Source organism: Diadema antillarum, unplaced genomic scaffold (assembly GCF_040938485.1).
Source record: "Diadema antillarum isolate AM-2024a unplaced genomic scaffold, OU_Dant_1.0 seq00001505_RagTag, whole genome shotgun sequence".
NCBI lineage: Eukaryota > Metazoa > Echinodermata > Echinoidea > Diadematoida > Diadematidae > Diadema > Diadema antillarum.
Genome location: NW_027272239.1, coordinates 384138 through 399946, shown reverse-complemented (window position 1 = coordinate 399946; position 15809 = coordinate 384138). Strand labels below are relative to the sequence as shown.

General features: G+C 37.6%; 1 protein-coding gene across 1 annotated transcript; it reads left to right on the top strand.

Annotated features, from left to right (window-relative positions):
* The first annotated feature begins 8069 nt into the window (after window positions 1-8069).
* LOC139710150 (fructose-2,6-bisphosphatase TIGAR-like) lies at window positions 8070-14884 on the top strand. The gene is made up of 6 exons (XM_071622082.1): window positions 8070-8101; window positions 10039-10076; window positions 10861-10979; window positions 11982-12056; window positions 12680-12790; window positions 14552-14884. The coding sequence occupies exons 1-6, from the start codon at window positions 8070-8072 to the stop codon at window positions 14882-14884; spliced, it is 708 nt and encodes a 235-aa protein (XP_071478183.1).
* Window positions 14885-15809: the final 925 nt, after the last annotated feature.

Here is a 15809-nt window from a genome sequence, read left to right as displayed (position 1 = left end):
ACGACCTAAAAGTGTTTCTCTCGTGGCATGTTGAGGGCGTGTCACTTCGATCCTCATCACCATTGTGACATCAGTGCCATTGCTCCTATTATTCTTTGTTTCGTCTTTCAGTGGATGTCGATGCACTCTGGTCGGATGACCATCCCTCGAACAGAAATCTACCGAGCCTGGGTGAACTTCTCCTTGCCACGAGGTTTCGCAGGTCATCTTCCCTTTTTGATAGTATGCCAATGGCGAGATACTGCTGTTCGTATGGTTGCTCGGAACGAGAACTGGCGTCGGTTTGCTAAAACATTAAAATCCTCATCTTGTATTCTTAAAGAAAAGGGACTGAAATGGAAACCTTGAACAGAAAACATTGTTATTTTCTAGTACTTTGCGCCATACCGTATTATTATCATTACTATTATTATAAATAAGCACGGGGAAATTTTCTGTATTTCAAAAACAAAAACAAAAACACACAAACGAAATCCGAGACTCGTTTCGGCACTTGCGAAGTGACATGAGATTTTTCAAGTTTGAATCTACTCGTCTAGTCAGAGTTTAACATTTGCACGCCAACACGATAATTTCAGAGCAGGTCTGACATGGGTTAGCATCCAACTTAGACCCAATGCGAATATCGATTTCGTGCTTTGTTTGCTTTTGTTATCAGACTGAAGCACATGACAATACCATTGTTGTATAACTCCGTCCCCGTCTTGTGCAATATTCGAGTGTTAAACTTTTAGATTCAATAAATGTTGATTGCAAACGTACAACAAACGTTAGTGATTTGAATTATATGCTTATTTATTGTCTCATTATGTCGTTGAATCACTTTAGTGGTCAGGACATTCACCTCCGTAGTTGTAACAGCTTTCATTTTCGTGTGACATAATTATCGTTATGTGCATATAGTAAGTACCGTTTGCATTATGTTCGAAACATTGGCACTTAATCAATTGGCCTATAACAGGCAATTTTTCGATGTAGTGTGCACGTATAGGCAGCAGCACCACATACGTCGAAGTCAAACGACAGGGCATGGTGTGTGTGTGTGTGTGTGTGTGTGTACGCGCGCGCGCGCGCGCGCGCGCGTGTTTTATTTCAAGATATGGGACAACTTCGTGTATTATGTTCAGTCTAAGTTGAATTAGTTCATCCTGGTTGACCATTTTTTGTGCAGTAATAACGATCAAAGTCTTGTGTGTTTCTTTAATCATTAACAAAACAGGAAGGAGTTTAAGGTTATGTAAAGCCAGCATGACAATTAACGGATAGTTCATAACGCTAAGCATTGTATTCCAGGATGAACATGTCGGTGGCGCCGCTTTGAAAGACAAACAACTTGCCTTGACAAACCCAATCACGTGATAATGGGCCTAAAATCTGTTCACATCTTGCACATTGAAACTCCTTCATGTTCTGTCAGTGATTTGACGAAAATAATGACAGAAGCACGTCACCAAGGCGCTATCCCATCAAACCCAAGAGACCAATTAGATGTATGCCTTCACTGTCTAGCCCTCAACGGTCGCAAGAAACAAGTCCATACGGGAATAGGAAACAATGTCGTCTGCTCAATCGCGCAGTCTAACCATGCTTACGTAGCGATCTACGCAATGACTTAAAATGTTTTAATGTGGGGTTTTCTTTTTTTTTGGGGGGGGGGGGGGGGAGGGGGAGGGAAAATGGGGGGGGGGTGGGGTGGGATGGGGCCACACTATTTCATGGCAATGCAGGAATATGGGAATATGCCATTTTTCTGTTCGTACATTTTTCACCTTGGAAGTAGATGTACACACGTATTAGCAAATGAAATAACATCAAAATTATGGATTTCAGAAAACAAGTTTGAAAAATATGGAAATGTGCTTCTATATCAAATTCTTATCTTCGATGGAGGCCCTCTTTTCGAAAAGTTTCCTCCAATGAAGGAATGTATACACAATTGTCAGTAAATACACAATTTTGTTTTTCTCAAAAGCTTTGACGCACTTCTTTTCCAAGCCTCCAGGCAGATTTAAAAACGGAAATAGTTCACTTGTATTTGAAAGTGTCGTCAACATGTAGCAGTGTTGGATTCACGAACAATATCATCGGGCGTTTCGGGTGTTAGGGGAATTAAACGCTAGAAAAAAAAATAGAATAGCATTTCAATAGATATGGATAAAAGTGTGATGATTTCCTTCATATCGCAAGATCGCCGCAAGAGTTTACTCGTGTTTGAAAGTGTTATTCAAATTTTTTGTTCTTGGTATCTTCAGAATCAGGACAGGTTCATTCTGAGTCATATACACGTGACACCAGCTAATGTCACACCATCACGGTTTAAAGGAAATATCAAGTATGGAGGGGACGTTAGCAACAGCAAGTTTACTGTTTTAAAGATAGATTTGACGATGTAAGTAATCGATCACAATCACTGATTATTTGTACCTGGTGGCATGTGTTTACACTTTATGCTGATAGCCCGGACATAAAACAGTGTACCCTTCGTTTATTGATAGTGATAATGTAATTTGCACGACCTAAAACGAATCAAGATTATCCATATGTATGACCGTGTGAATAAATGCGTAAATTCCAACAAGCAGATCGTCACCACTATTTTTTAACTGTTGTTTGTTTTGAACTCGAGCGATTTATTCATCGGGAACAGGGATAAGGAATATTTAAAGTTTGGTGGATGTGTCTAAATCCAGCACAATAATGGTTATGATGAAGTGTCAAGCTCTCATATTATGGGCTATTATTGGAATGTTATTCCGAAGGCCCGTTAATCCGGAAATGATACAGGGTTCTTTAATGCAGATGTTTGTAGCGTTCCCCAGAAGCTTCGGCATTCCAAAGATTCGTTTAGTCTGAACATGAGATAATGTTCGTCATTCTGAAGGTTTATTAGTTTGAAAATATAATAAGGGTCAATATTCCGAATGTTCGTTTATCCGAAAATGAAATGAGAGCGGGTACAAAAGAATGTCATGTCGTTTTCGGCTATTGAACTTTCAATTTCGAATTAACGATCCTTCGGAATAACGAACTGTTACCCGATATCCAATGTTCGATTATCTAATATTGTGTCAATGGAGATAAAAAGAACTGTGACGAAATGTTAACACGGGTTCCGTCTCTTCTATCGGCATGATCGGGGTTCATTGGTTTGATTCTTGACAAGAGTGTTTATACTTCCTCTAGAATTTTCTCTTCTAGATCGAGTTTTACAAATCGGTATGTGATAATGCTAAGACAACAATAGTAGCATGATCCTCCATTATATTGTTACCATAAAGTTTTTCACAAAGCTGAACTAATAGAAATGTTTCTTCGACTTTGCGGAATTTGATGGCTTGTTCAATAAAAATGACTGTAGATATTCTGTCTATCTAATCATTCGAGTTGTTCGATGTTGTTTATTTTTGTTTCGCGTTCTCTAAACACTGCATTTCATATGAACCAACATCCTTTAAATACATTTGACACAAAGTGATCACTGTAATTGTGTCTACAATGAATTCAAAGAGACGTCAAATGATTGAAGAGAGTGCAAGATGACGATTCTGTACAGAAATTAACAAGCTTTAAGTTGACTAAACTCGTTTCTTTTATGTTGATAAGTTACTTTAACAGGTACTGTCACTTGCAGAAAGTGCTGATGTCGTTCTTCTATACCTAGCTAAAATGAATAAATAAATAAATAAATAAACAAACAAATGAATAAATAAACAAATCAATTTTTTTTAATCCTCCCGAGTCAAATTGGCGTAACTTTTGAACCAAGGTTTTGATGAAAGATAAAGGATCACCTGCGCTTAAACACGACAATACAATCTAAACTTTGTCAAATGGAACGTGACTTTTGAAAGGTAATCGTTTCTTGTTTTTGATATGTACTCACTCATGCATGACTTTACAGAATAATATTTATCATTTTCATACAGAATAAATCAGTTCCTCTCACCTTCCTGGTTTTAATGTAGAAACACGCAGTCACATTATTTTGCTCAATACTTAAAAAAAAGGTTTTACGCCAGATTGATAAGTGGGGTACTTTTTGATGTGTGCATTTGACGTCAAATTCTGTGATAACAATAGTAGGTGAGGTTTCCCTTCCTTTATATTCACTTTAAACGTGTAATTGTAATGAACGAGATCGGAGAACATGACATCTTATTAATCTAACAATTTATATTATTATGAATAACTGCTGACTGGTGCGATATCCTGTTTTTCTTTTGTGTACTGCAATGATTGATTTGATTAAATGTGACAATCAAGTTAAAGGCATCTCTTCGACTTAAACTTTACAGAGTTCCTCTTTCGTCATTTGGAGGTGATGACCAGTACTTGAATTGAAAAATCAAAATAAAATATAACGGTTTAAGCAGTGTTAAAACCTTCTTCCTTTCGATATTGAAGACAATAATATCGTCATGACAAAAAAAAAAAATATATATATATATATATGTTATATATTATGTGACAGGTAAGCTTTATTATGCATTGAGTGTCGTTGTTCTCATGGAAATAAACTCACGCCTTCATTAGCCCTAATAACGTCATTGCGTTAACGCCTGTCAAGATATTCTTACGAGAAACCATACACAGTTGTGACAAAGACGCACTGGAATTTGCCGAAGGAAATGAAAAAGGGCATATCATGCGGTATGACCACATAATAATCAAATAGAGCATGTTACGTCAGTTTATGGTGAAGGCAAACTATTCAATATTGCAAGAATCTATAATGGACCTTGGCCGCTTTCGATATTTGAAAGAAAAGTATGCTTGAATCATCAATACTTTACTACAAAAACCACAACTTATGCAAAGCACACATACACACACACGGTTATACACGCATGCAAAAATAGCATACATTAGAATAATGAAGGCTCTATATAGACAGCAAAGCAATTTCATGACCAGAGAAATTTGGGAAATGTTGATAGTCTTATTGTGTCAGGAGTATAAATAACATTGAATTAGCTGATTTCCTATTAGATAAATTAATAATTTCAACTTGAGAGAGATAAATGAAAAATCAATACATCACTCGTGGTTACTGGCACATAGAAAAAATGCTGAACAAAAATATTACACGATCAAAATATCACAACTGCTAAGCAAAACAGCATATATAATTCCGTATGTAATATAAGCATGATTTCAAGGAACTGTATAATGCAAATGCATATCAACTTGTCATGGTGTTTCATGATAAACTCAGCATCATACGTTACGGCGAGATAATTATCATTATTTCATTTCCGTTTTAACAAACTTTCGAATTAGCGAACCTTTGGAATAACGTCGCAATTTTGTTTCAACGAACCCTTTTTTTATCTTCGGATTAACGAACCTCTAGGGAATACTAGTGGGGAATTTGTTGTGTTTCAGGATAACGAACCTTCGGAATAAAGAACATTACTAAATTTTCGGATCAACGAGCCTTCGGACGTTTGATGAAGTAATGAACATCACCCATTTATGCAACAGCAGCGGTCACGTTCGACTAGGGATGTAAACTTATGTGTTTGATCGGAAAGCCGCGCCAACCAGTCCAATGCAACTGTTTCGATGTATTTCATTCTATGAAAATCTGTTTGGCAAAAAGTCGCTTTGCCAACCAAATAACATAATTGTACATGGCAACAGTTAAGCAGTGGAATATACATGGAGTGGTTAAGGTAAATTTTTGTTTGTTGTTTAAAGTCCGCAAGGAAACGTCTCCTTGGATTTGAATGTATCCGAAAAGTGGTCTGATACCGATCATCGAAAACACACTGCCATGCAGTTCAAGATGTCAAAGCACCAAGAGAACATATCGATGGTGTGTAACCTTGCAGCGGCGACGTTACAAAACTCATGTGTGATGTCACAAGAACTTACAGGACAAAGAGGGGAAATTAATGATGAACTGTTTTCGTTTTCATTCTCATTGTTGAAGGGAGAGGGGGCTTGATTAAGAATTCAACAGAAGCCGTCGGCATTCAGATTTACAAAATGGAAAACATCAAAGATCAGTGAAGGTTTACTAAAGAGAAGGCATCCATCATTGAATGTGTACATCCATGTGTCATCAATCATGTCAGTGCTGTTGTTCGCATGGAAATACATATTCCAAAATAATCAGTGTTTCGTATAATGTTGTAGTAACAACATCAAGAAATTGCCGAGTTTATTTTGGCGATTGTCGTATAGGACTCAAAATTACCTCCCACGCGACAGCGGATATGGCATGTTGGTGATTGGTTGGAATCGGGCGTGGTGGACATGGAGGCAGCTGGACGGGGTGAAAGGCGTGATGTAGACCGATCGCGGAGTTGTCAGGCACACATGGTGTTTTTCTGTCGAAGATTTTGCGTAGGCAGCGATGGAGTAGTCACCTGGTGTATTTGTGGCGTCGCGATAAAATATTCAACTCGAGACAACTTCAGTGAAACGGAGAGGCTATGAATAACTCTTTATATGTTTATATCTCGCTAGCGTTAAAGAATATATATATTTTGTATGTTTGATGTGAGAAATACAACAGGTTTGAACCCAGGCTTCCTGAAAAAACATGAAAATGACGTACGTTCTGTGCTATTTCAGCCACAATAGACAGAGAATGATCGTCGACATGTCCCGTTCAGATATATTTTGTGCTGGTTTTCGTGATACACGAGGGAAAAAGAATTCATGTCAAGATTTTATTTAACAGTTTTAGGTACTTCTAGGACACACAAAAAATATCATAATTAATGTGTAGCCATTGATCAGGAGTTATTCGGGTATGAACAAGTACAAGGGATAATCAGCATGAATTAGAACAATTATCATCTTTCTCCATGTGAGCACTGCAGCTGGGAAAAGACTGATTATCTTCGACAGATTTTGCTGTCAGTATGTACCGTTATCTTAAAAACCAGCCTTTAACTGATAAACAAAACTATAGAAAACGAAAGAAATTCAACATTAAGGAAGGAGAAGAAAGGGGAATGCCTAAAAACGAGAAATAAAGAGACAAAGAGAGAGAGAGAGAGAGAGAGAGAACGAATGTTGCATGAGAACTCTAATGGCAGTGATACACTCTGATACATATCTTATGTATCTCACGATATATCTCTTTTGCACCTTGAACACTGTACATTAGAGTGGATTTGACGCAATATAGATTATTCGTTATAACAATGATGATGGTGATGATGATAATGATAATAATAACAATAATCATCATCATCATCTTCCTCATATCATTATTATTATCATTATTGTTATCATTATTATTACAGTCATGCATACCCCTCACCCATGCATGCAAACGATGTCGTACCTGTTCGTACCATTGGAGACCATAATCATCTGTGGACATCGGTAGACAACAAATCACTGAGTGATTGAACAACGATGATGATAATGATAGAATGGTCAGTGCGGAAGTCAAAGGACACAAGTCATCATTTCAAAGATGGCAGTGACAGGGATAGAGAAAGATACATAAACCGGAAGTACAATCATCATGAACAGCTATTGGGAAGGCAGAGGTAATACACAAACACCCGCATCACCATCATCATCATGCAAGCACAATAACCATACACACACAGAAGCAGACTGGTTTAAGGTTGCAGCCTTCTTATCAGATCTCCCTTTAAGCTGGTACCATGCTTATCATTTTCTTTTAGATTTCGTTCTAACTTCTAACCCTCATCAAACGCCAGGAAAGTATTACTGCCACGTTTTCTGTCACCTGGTTTCAACACGTACCCTCACTTTTCACAGGGGTGAGACTCAGTTTAACCAATGCAGGTCAGATCAGAGCATACGTAAAATGAAAGACAGATTATGAGAGATCGCCACGCATGACTAAAACGGTGTATACTTCATGCAGGTAGTATAGCAAATGAAGAGCTCGAAACGACTCTACATACAGACATGTAGCTCGTCCTCTACATTTTGTCCAGCAAATGTATAGCCCGCCTGTTTTTCAGTCCTTCTACAGGCGCCTATTGCGATTGCATCTAATCTTTCCTAAGCAGCTTCACAGAGGACCGCGTAAAAAGAGTGCCAAGATCGCTTCGCTGTTCACCGGAAGCAACATGGTACAATTCGAGATCACCTTTGCCCGACAGTAAGTATCGCGCTTCCGACTATATCCACGTTACCTCTATTATTTCACCAAGCCACGTGAATTTTCGTCATGATCTCTTAGTTAACGTGTGCTAGTATTGCATTGTGCACGTACACATACATAGTAAATATGTTATGAATGCGTGAGATACATACATGGCAAAATGCATGTATTGTTTTAGCTCTGGTAATCACTTAGCTCTTCTTCCCTTTCCACCCCTTCCCGCAAATATTATTCTGTGGCTGAAGATGCCTATACCAAGAAATTATGTAGCGCTGTATTTGTGTGTGTGTGTGTGTGTGTGTGTGTGTGTGTGTGTGTGTGTGTGTGTGTGTGTGTGTGTGTGTGTGTGTGTGTGTGTCTTTGGGTATACTGTTATCAACTTGCACTGCACTCTATAAACAATTTGTAAAGCGAGGAAAAATAATTTTCATAAACATGATTGTTGTTCCATTATTTTACTCTGATAGTTCCGATATAACTACATAAAATTTACATGAATATACTCTTCCTTTCCCGACAAGAATGAGCGTTTAATCAAAAGCAATTTGACTGCAATATTGCAGGTCAATTTTACCAAAAGATCTCCAATGGGATATGCTCTGATAATACTGTTTGGTGTGTTGTTATTGTTGTGATACATGATTTCTTCTCACACGCCATTGATCATTGTATTCTTTGTCTTTTAACACGTGTGTTCATATACTATGCTGTTTCTTAAATAAACGGAATCAAACAAAACAAACACACACTCACGTACCATTCGGTCGTTGTTAAATGCAAGTTCTGACTGTGTGTTATGTTCCTTCAAGTTGGCAATCTTTCCAATGGTTTAGCACACAGCATGATAATGTTGTTTACATATTTTAGTCAACTGTGCAGCAATTATCCGCTTGGAACATATCGTATCCGTGTAAAGTTACAGTGAATAAAATTATATTTGCAGTGTGTATCGAGTGTGTATTAATGTCCTGTCAAATACACTCAAAATATGAACGATAAGTAAATATAAACACATGGTGGGTGAATGACTGCTTATTGCACTTTGTACGTACGCACTATTCAATAGCAAACACATCAACTTATCAGTAACTTTAAAGGCAAATTATCAAGTTATAAGTGAAATGAGTCACTTTTTTATTGGGATCGCGACAATCTGGCTCAATAGTATGGTGTTTGAATACTACCTGTATCAGAATTCAGGACACCGTTTTCTCAGCGCGTGGCTGTGTCTTCTAATACACTGTAATTTCTGCTGGTGGATACTTCTATCCAGTCATTCACTCGTGTGGCACAACTTGCCGACTTGATTATGACCGTTTTGCTGAACCACTGCTGCTCACCTTTCGCTAGCAATAAAGGCGTTTGCGTTTAGATGTGGCCAAAGTGGTTTGTATCATTCACCAATTTCCCGCTGTGTGTTCCATGCGGGAAAGGACCGGAAAATAAAATTAAAGTAATTCAACCTATACATGAACAGCATTTATTTCCTTTCCAATCTGTTAAGATACTGTAATTTTGGCCGAGCACTGACTAAATTATAATGGAACGTGTTGAATGCAAACCATAAAAGTATTACAAGTATAATGGGACCATTATGGTTTAGTGCTAAGATAGGGTTTGTTCGGTTTATTCTATATTTCCAATATTGTATGTACTGAACATTTCTATTGTAATTCTAACATGATTACGATCAACAATCTAGTATGATTAATGTAAACGCACTGCAAGTCTACACAAGGGTTGTAATGTAATTCTGTGTGCATTCTAGCTGTCAATCAGAGAGACAGCGGTATGAGGCTTCTATAATGAGTCACTCACTTTATAACTTTTCTTTGGTATGATTTTCTGACGTCATGTTTGATGGGGCACATGTTATGTTTCATCAATTTCCTACCATTCTTTCATATTTCATTATTGCTACTCTTTACCTGCAGTGGCGAGAGCGTATTCAACAAAGGAAAACTTGTTCAGGGTAAGTAAGGTACTTTCCTAATAAGAATATGCAAGCATGAACAGCCTCCTTTGTCTTTGGTGTTTATGTTTCGTTCACTTGTCAATGCTTATCCCTGCCGGTCCTCCCCTCCCCCTCTCGTTCTACTCATTCATTTGTTGCCTTTATGCGTGGTCATTTCCATTATCATCTTCAGAATTGCCGTCGTCATCACCATTATCTAATTCTAAGGATATTGATGCGTCGCACCTATTGTTTTATAATACTATAATACTGTTCTTTTGTTGCTGTATTTTACAGCAATTGATCGTTCTCTAATCGTTTCACTTTTCCCTTCAAGAATACCTCAAGACTCATCATCAGATTTCTCAACGATAAACGACATGTTAATTTCAACAAACCTTTCTCAAGGGGACAGCCATGTTTAGGCCTACACTCATATCAGCGATAATGTCTGTTTGGACAGTCACTGGGTAAATGTTTTAGTATAAAAAAAAAGTATTCACCTTCTTCGAATAATCATCTCCCTCTATTTCCCTCCTTTAAAATAAGCAGTACTCATTACAGATCTGATGATTAGGCCTATGTCTGCATTCAATTGTTCAAAATGTTCAATATTCAATACAGTACGTTTTGTACAGAGAGTGACAAATTTACCCTTTATTCTATAAAGTGAAGATTGCAATGATGAATGCAAGCATCATAATCTACCTCCCATTTTTTTCTTTCTTTTTTTTTTTTTGCAAAATCCCTATAATGTATTGTAGAAGTTCCATGCGCTTGTATTTTTTCTTCTGCGAACCAGGCCAAACTGACTCTCCGCTGTCAGAAGAGGGCGAGCTTCAGGCACAATATCTGGCCAAACGTATGTCAAACGAGGTGTTTGATTATGTCTTTGTGAGCGATCTCACCAGAGCACAGCAGGTGAGTTTTACTTTTACTAGTATTCTTTTTTTTTTATCAGAGGACAGAAAACTGAAGTCAGGCAGAGACAAATTCTGGACGAGTTTCTCACAGGTTAAAGACAATTTTAGTGTATGAAACTGAGCACATATATACTTTCTTTTCACTGACAATGTCAGCAATATTGATTTAGTAGTGATTTTATTTTTAAAATATTCATTTAGAATATATTTAAGCAAAACGATGCATTGATATTATTTGATATGATTTGCATTGATACTTAAAGGCTGAGATCCATATTGTTGTTTCATTATTTAGAGAATGTAACATAAAACATGTCACACACAAACAAAAACACCAATTAAAGTATAGCATGACATCATTTTGCTTTACAATGAGGGTTCGTAGTAGTGTGACCAAATAATTATTGTTTGAATATGACCATGTGAGACGTTATGATAGAGTCACTGCAGGTTATCAGACGTCACAACGAGTTTCCATTTAAGGAGACCTCCGGATATTTTCAGACTTTTATACATTTGAACAACTATAAATTAGCTATATTGAGTACAGAGTTTCGGAATTCATAGTGATTGGGGTGAGGAATAAGAACGTTTTCAAACTTTAAAACAAAGTGCAATGAACAAGGATGATGACATGGCAGCCTCACCACAAGAATGCATGAGATGAGGCTTAAGGAAGCAGAGCAAAAGAAGAAAGCATGCTTAGATTTCACTCAGTTGAACATGTTAAGCAAGTGGTATTGTAATGGAATTACACTGCTAAATTTCTGAAATAATTTATGTGAGTCTCCTATGTCATCAACACTGTTCAGTGTAATTTGTTTAGGATTTTTCAGAGTAATGCTTTCTCTCCTCAGGGAGAACAATAAATTTCACAGATCTATACATGAAGCTGTTGATTTGTGTACTATACATGATGAGAAATTATGAAAATCGTCCGGAATGTCCCTTTAAGAAGGATGTCCCTTTAAGAAGGATGCCACTTAATTTCCCTCTGCAGACTGCCGAAGCCATTCTGAAAAGTTTGACGACGCCTCCTCGCGAGATCGTCAAGGAAGTCAAATTGAGAGAGCGGGTAGGTGGCCGAAAACAGTGACTAGCCAGGCATTGTAAGAGAGTGTGTTATCGGCAAAGATTTAAAGAGGGACTCTACAGGGTCTTTAGACATAATGACCATCAAATTTCATGATTGCACTTATTACCACGACCACTCAGGAGAAACCTGGTTCAGCCTTCATGTGCACACATGTAGGGGGCTATGTGTGCTTCGATAAACTTAAGCGTATTCAGCAACATGTTGCAAGTCCTGATCCATTATGAGTTTTCACAAAACCATGTCTTTTGGACTGAACAATGCCATACATTTTCAAGAACTGACTCGCTAACATTTAATAGCTCAGCAAAGAATGGCCAGAGATAATTCAACCTTGATATCTGTCGCAGTTGTAGTTGTCGTATTATGAAAAGTCGGAAAAGCAAAGCAAGTACAGTAAAAGGAATTAGTGAAATGGCATGATATCTAGTCGATTCAGTACGACGGGAACACCAGCATGAACTAAAATAACTTTGTACAGCATTTGTTTCCCCGAATAGAATAAAATTTCTCTTTTTTTCCTAAGAGAACACACGCAGTATAATTCAGATAACCAGTCGTGTAAGACATATACTAGTATTTTACGTCTTTGTTTCTCAATGCAGCACTTTGGTGATCGAGAAGGAATGCACATATCAGACTACAGGGTGTGGTTACAGGAGCGAGGCCTTAACTTTCGGAACCACGAGCCAGAGGGTGGAGAATCCTTCCCAGTGGTAAATCAATACTCCTCTCCTTAACCTCCCTTCCGTGTCTTCTTTTTAAAGAGGAAATCCGCCTCAAAATAAATAGACTCTATAATTGGAGGGAAAAGTTCCTTGCTCAACGTTTAAAAAAATGACAGAAATCCGATAAGAAATAAGGAAGATATGACATTTTGCAATTCTACATTTCTACGATTCTTGACCAGTCCTCATGAATAATTATTCAATTGAGCGAGTTGATGATGTCATGCCCTCATTATATTTTGGATGTCTTTTAAGGTTAATGTTATATTTTCACAGCTGAAATATAAGATTTCTGTCGTTTGTGTATATGTATATGAAATAAATAAGAAATTGTCAGAGCATGACATCAACAACTTGCTGACTTGAATATTCGATTCTATTCATTTATTTCAACAGGGTAAATGAAAAGACGTTACATCATGCAAGATGCAATAAATATAACACGTGGGGGAATCAACATAGGCCATAATGGCCTTTCAAAGGCTGATCCCTGACAATTAAAAATGGTACGATCGTTAATAACGATCACACAATAAAACACTACAGAATACATTGGAATATACAGATGAAGAAAAAAACATTACGATAAACAAGTGATTAGGCAAGCAATATATCTAACTCATTCATGCGTGTGTCAAGCGAGATTACTGAATCAAAAGAAATTGTTTATACTTTCTTTTAAAGGACGAAAGACTAATGGTCCATTTAATATTTGAATGTACTAATGGTGCATTCAATGTATGAATATTCATAACGACTGGTCAAGAAGTGTTTTCCGAAAAATTGTGAAATTTCAGATGTCGTAACTTTCTTATTTCTCATTCGAATTTGATCATTCTGCCCTCTTCTGTAGGATTTTTTTCTCTCTCTCATGAAATTGATAACATGTTGGAGTGAATTTCTTCTTTAACTTTTCCTTCTCTATCCCTCCCTCCCCCACCTTCTTCTAAATCCCCTCTTTCCCGTTCTCCTTCTCTCTCTCCCTCCCCCCCCCCCCCTCTCTCTCTCTCTTATGTCTCCAACTGTTGTGTTGTGTAGCATTAGGAATTGCAACACGACACTAATTCATGTAATGTCGTGAGATGAAGTTGTTGAGCAGTAGGTCGGAATTTAATACATCGTGTAGTAATTCGAATTGTTACGCGACGCAAATAATTACGTCGCGTAGTAATTCGAATTACGACGCGTAGTAATTCGAATAACGACACGACGTAATTATTTACGTCGCGTAGCAATTCGAATTACTACGCGACGTATATCCATGTTTTTGACGGGCTCCTGCTTCCATAGTTTGGAGCGTTCGAGCGCTCTTCTGGGGCGTGTTCGGTACGGTTCGGTTCGCTTTAGGAGAGCGCTCGAACGCACTCTGGGCATGTTGCGGCGGCCAGGACGACACCTCCTCCCGGGTTGGACGAAGGAAGCAGCTGGGCAGAATACCATATTTTGCCTAGTAGCGTTTTATTAGTGTTCGCGTCGCATGTTTGAAGTTCGGCAATATTTTCTCCACAAAGCCCAGTGAAACCAACAATATTACTAATGATCTTTTGTAGACTAACGCTAGTCAAATTGACTTTGGTTAGAACATTACTCTCATTGTCAAATTCATCGTAAAAGTAGATCGGATAGGGTAAAACATATTTTCTCTCTTTTTGCTGCAATATGAACTTGTCATAAATTTATGACGTCTTGGTGTTATTGTATACATTTAATGAGAAAATACATATCCGTTTTACATATTTCTGTGCCCAGGCTAGGGAAAGAATAGTAAACGCTTTCAACGACATCTGCGAGAAGCTTCTCGTCGAAGAGGGCGCTGTTGAAAACTCTTCTCTGCTCCACGTTCTGGTTGTTGGGCACGGTCTACTGTACAAGGAGCTCTATTGCCATTTCATCGACACACTCTGTACCGACATACCAGGAGGCAAAGAACGAGTGAAACAGGACAGCGCCAACACCAGTGTATCTCGATTCCTCGTAGATTATTCAGGGAAAGCGCCCCCAGTAGTCAAATGCCAATTTCTGTATGACTACAGTCATTTACCAGAAGAAATGCAGAAAGCACTGCCGAGCAAAGCCTATTAGATCAATCTTGAATCGATAATTAAATGAAATAAACCCCTATCCTCTGTTGGCCAAGATACCATTGATATTGCATTATTATTTTTATTTCTTTTGGAATGATTTGGAAAATGTATAGAAATACTGAATGCTTAAGGAATCTCACAAATATTCATTTTCTGAAAGGTACATATTCATTCGACCGGTTATTAGAACTGGTAAGGCAAATAGTCCATTATCTCCTCTAAGAGCTATGTAAAGTGCTCTTTTCCAGTTCCTAGATTACGAAAATATAATCTTGTTCCACAATTATTCACATCTTCCAAATATTGGGACGACACGAATAGTTGTACATTTCATATATTCTGTAGGGGACGGCACATGCAATTTCAAAACTATTTATATCTGTAAATGGAGCCACAGGCCGATTCACCACAAGCTCATGGAGTATTGAACTGATATTTCTGCACTCACTGAACCATACATTTATTGTGCGAACTTTTTCTCTTTTTTGCCTTTTTATTGGCAACACGCTATGGTTTTGATCCTATGAATCAGCATGCTCCTTAATAGAGTTTAATATGTCAAATTATGCAAAATCTTTTGTAAATGTTTGTTACAATTTCCTCACCACGAGTCGCTGAATATTGCAAATTTCCTTCACCTGGTGTTGGTATTTGTTTTGAAGCGTATCTTGTTATGACTGTGAGTAAGACATTTCTGAAACAATAAATCACTCTAGCAATTCCCAAACAGCAGAAGAACTTTACTTTACATTTTTTAATCATGGATGAACTTTTAGTGTTATGTTGTCTTAAAACTATATCCTTGTACACCAATCATTATCTATCATTTACGTAAGTTTATCTCACACAGGCTCTGCCATCCGGTGTTTATTTGAAACATCGAGTTTTCGTTACTGTTCTAATAATAATGTATTCACTGATTC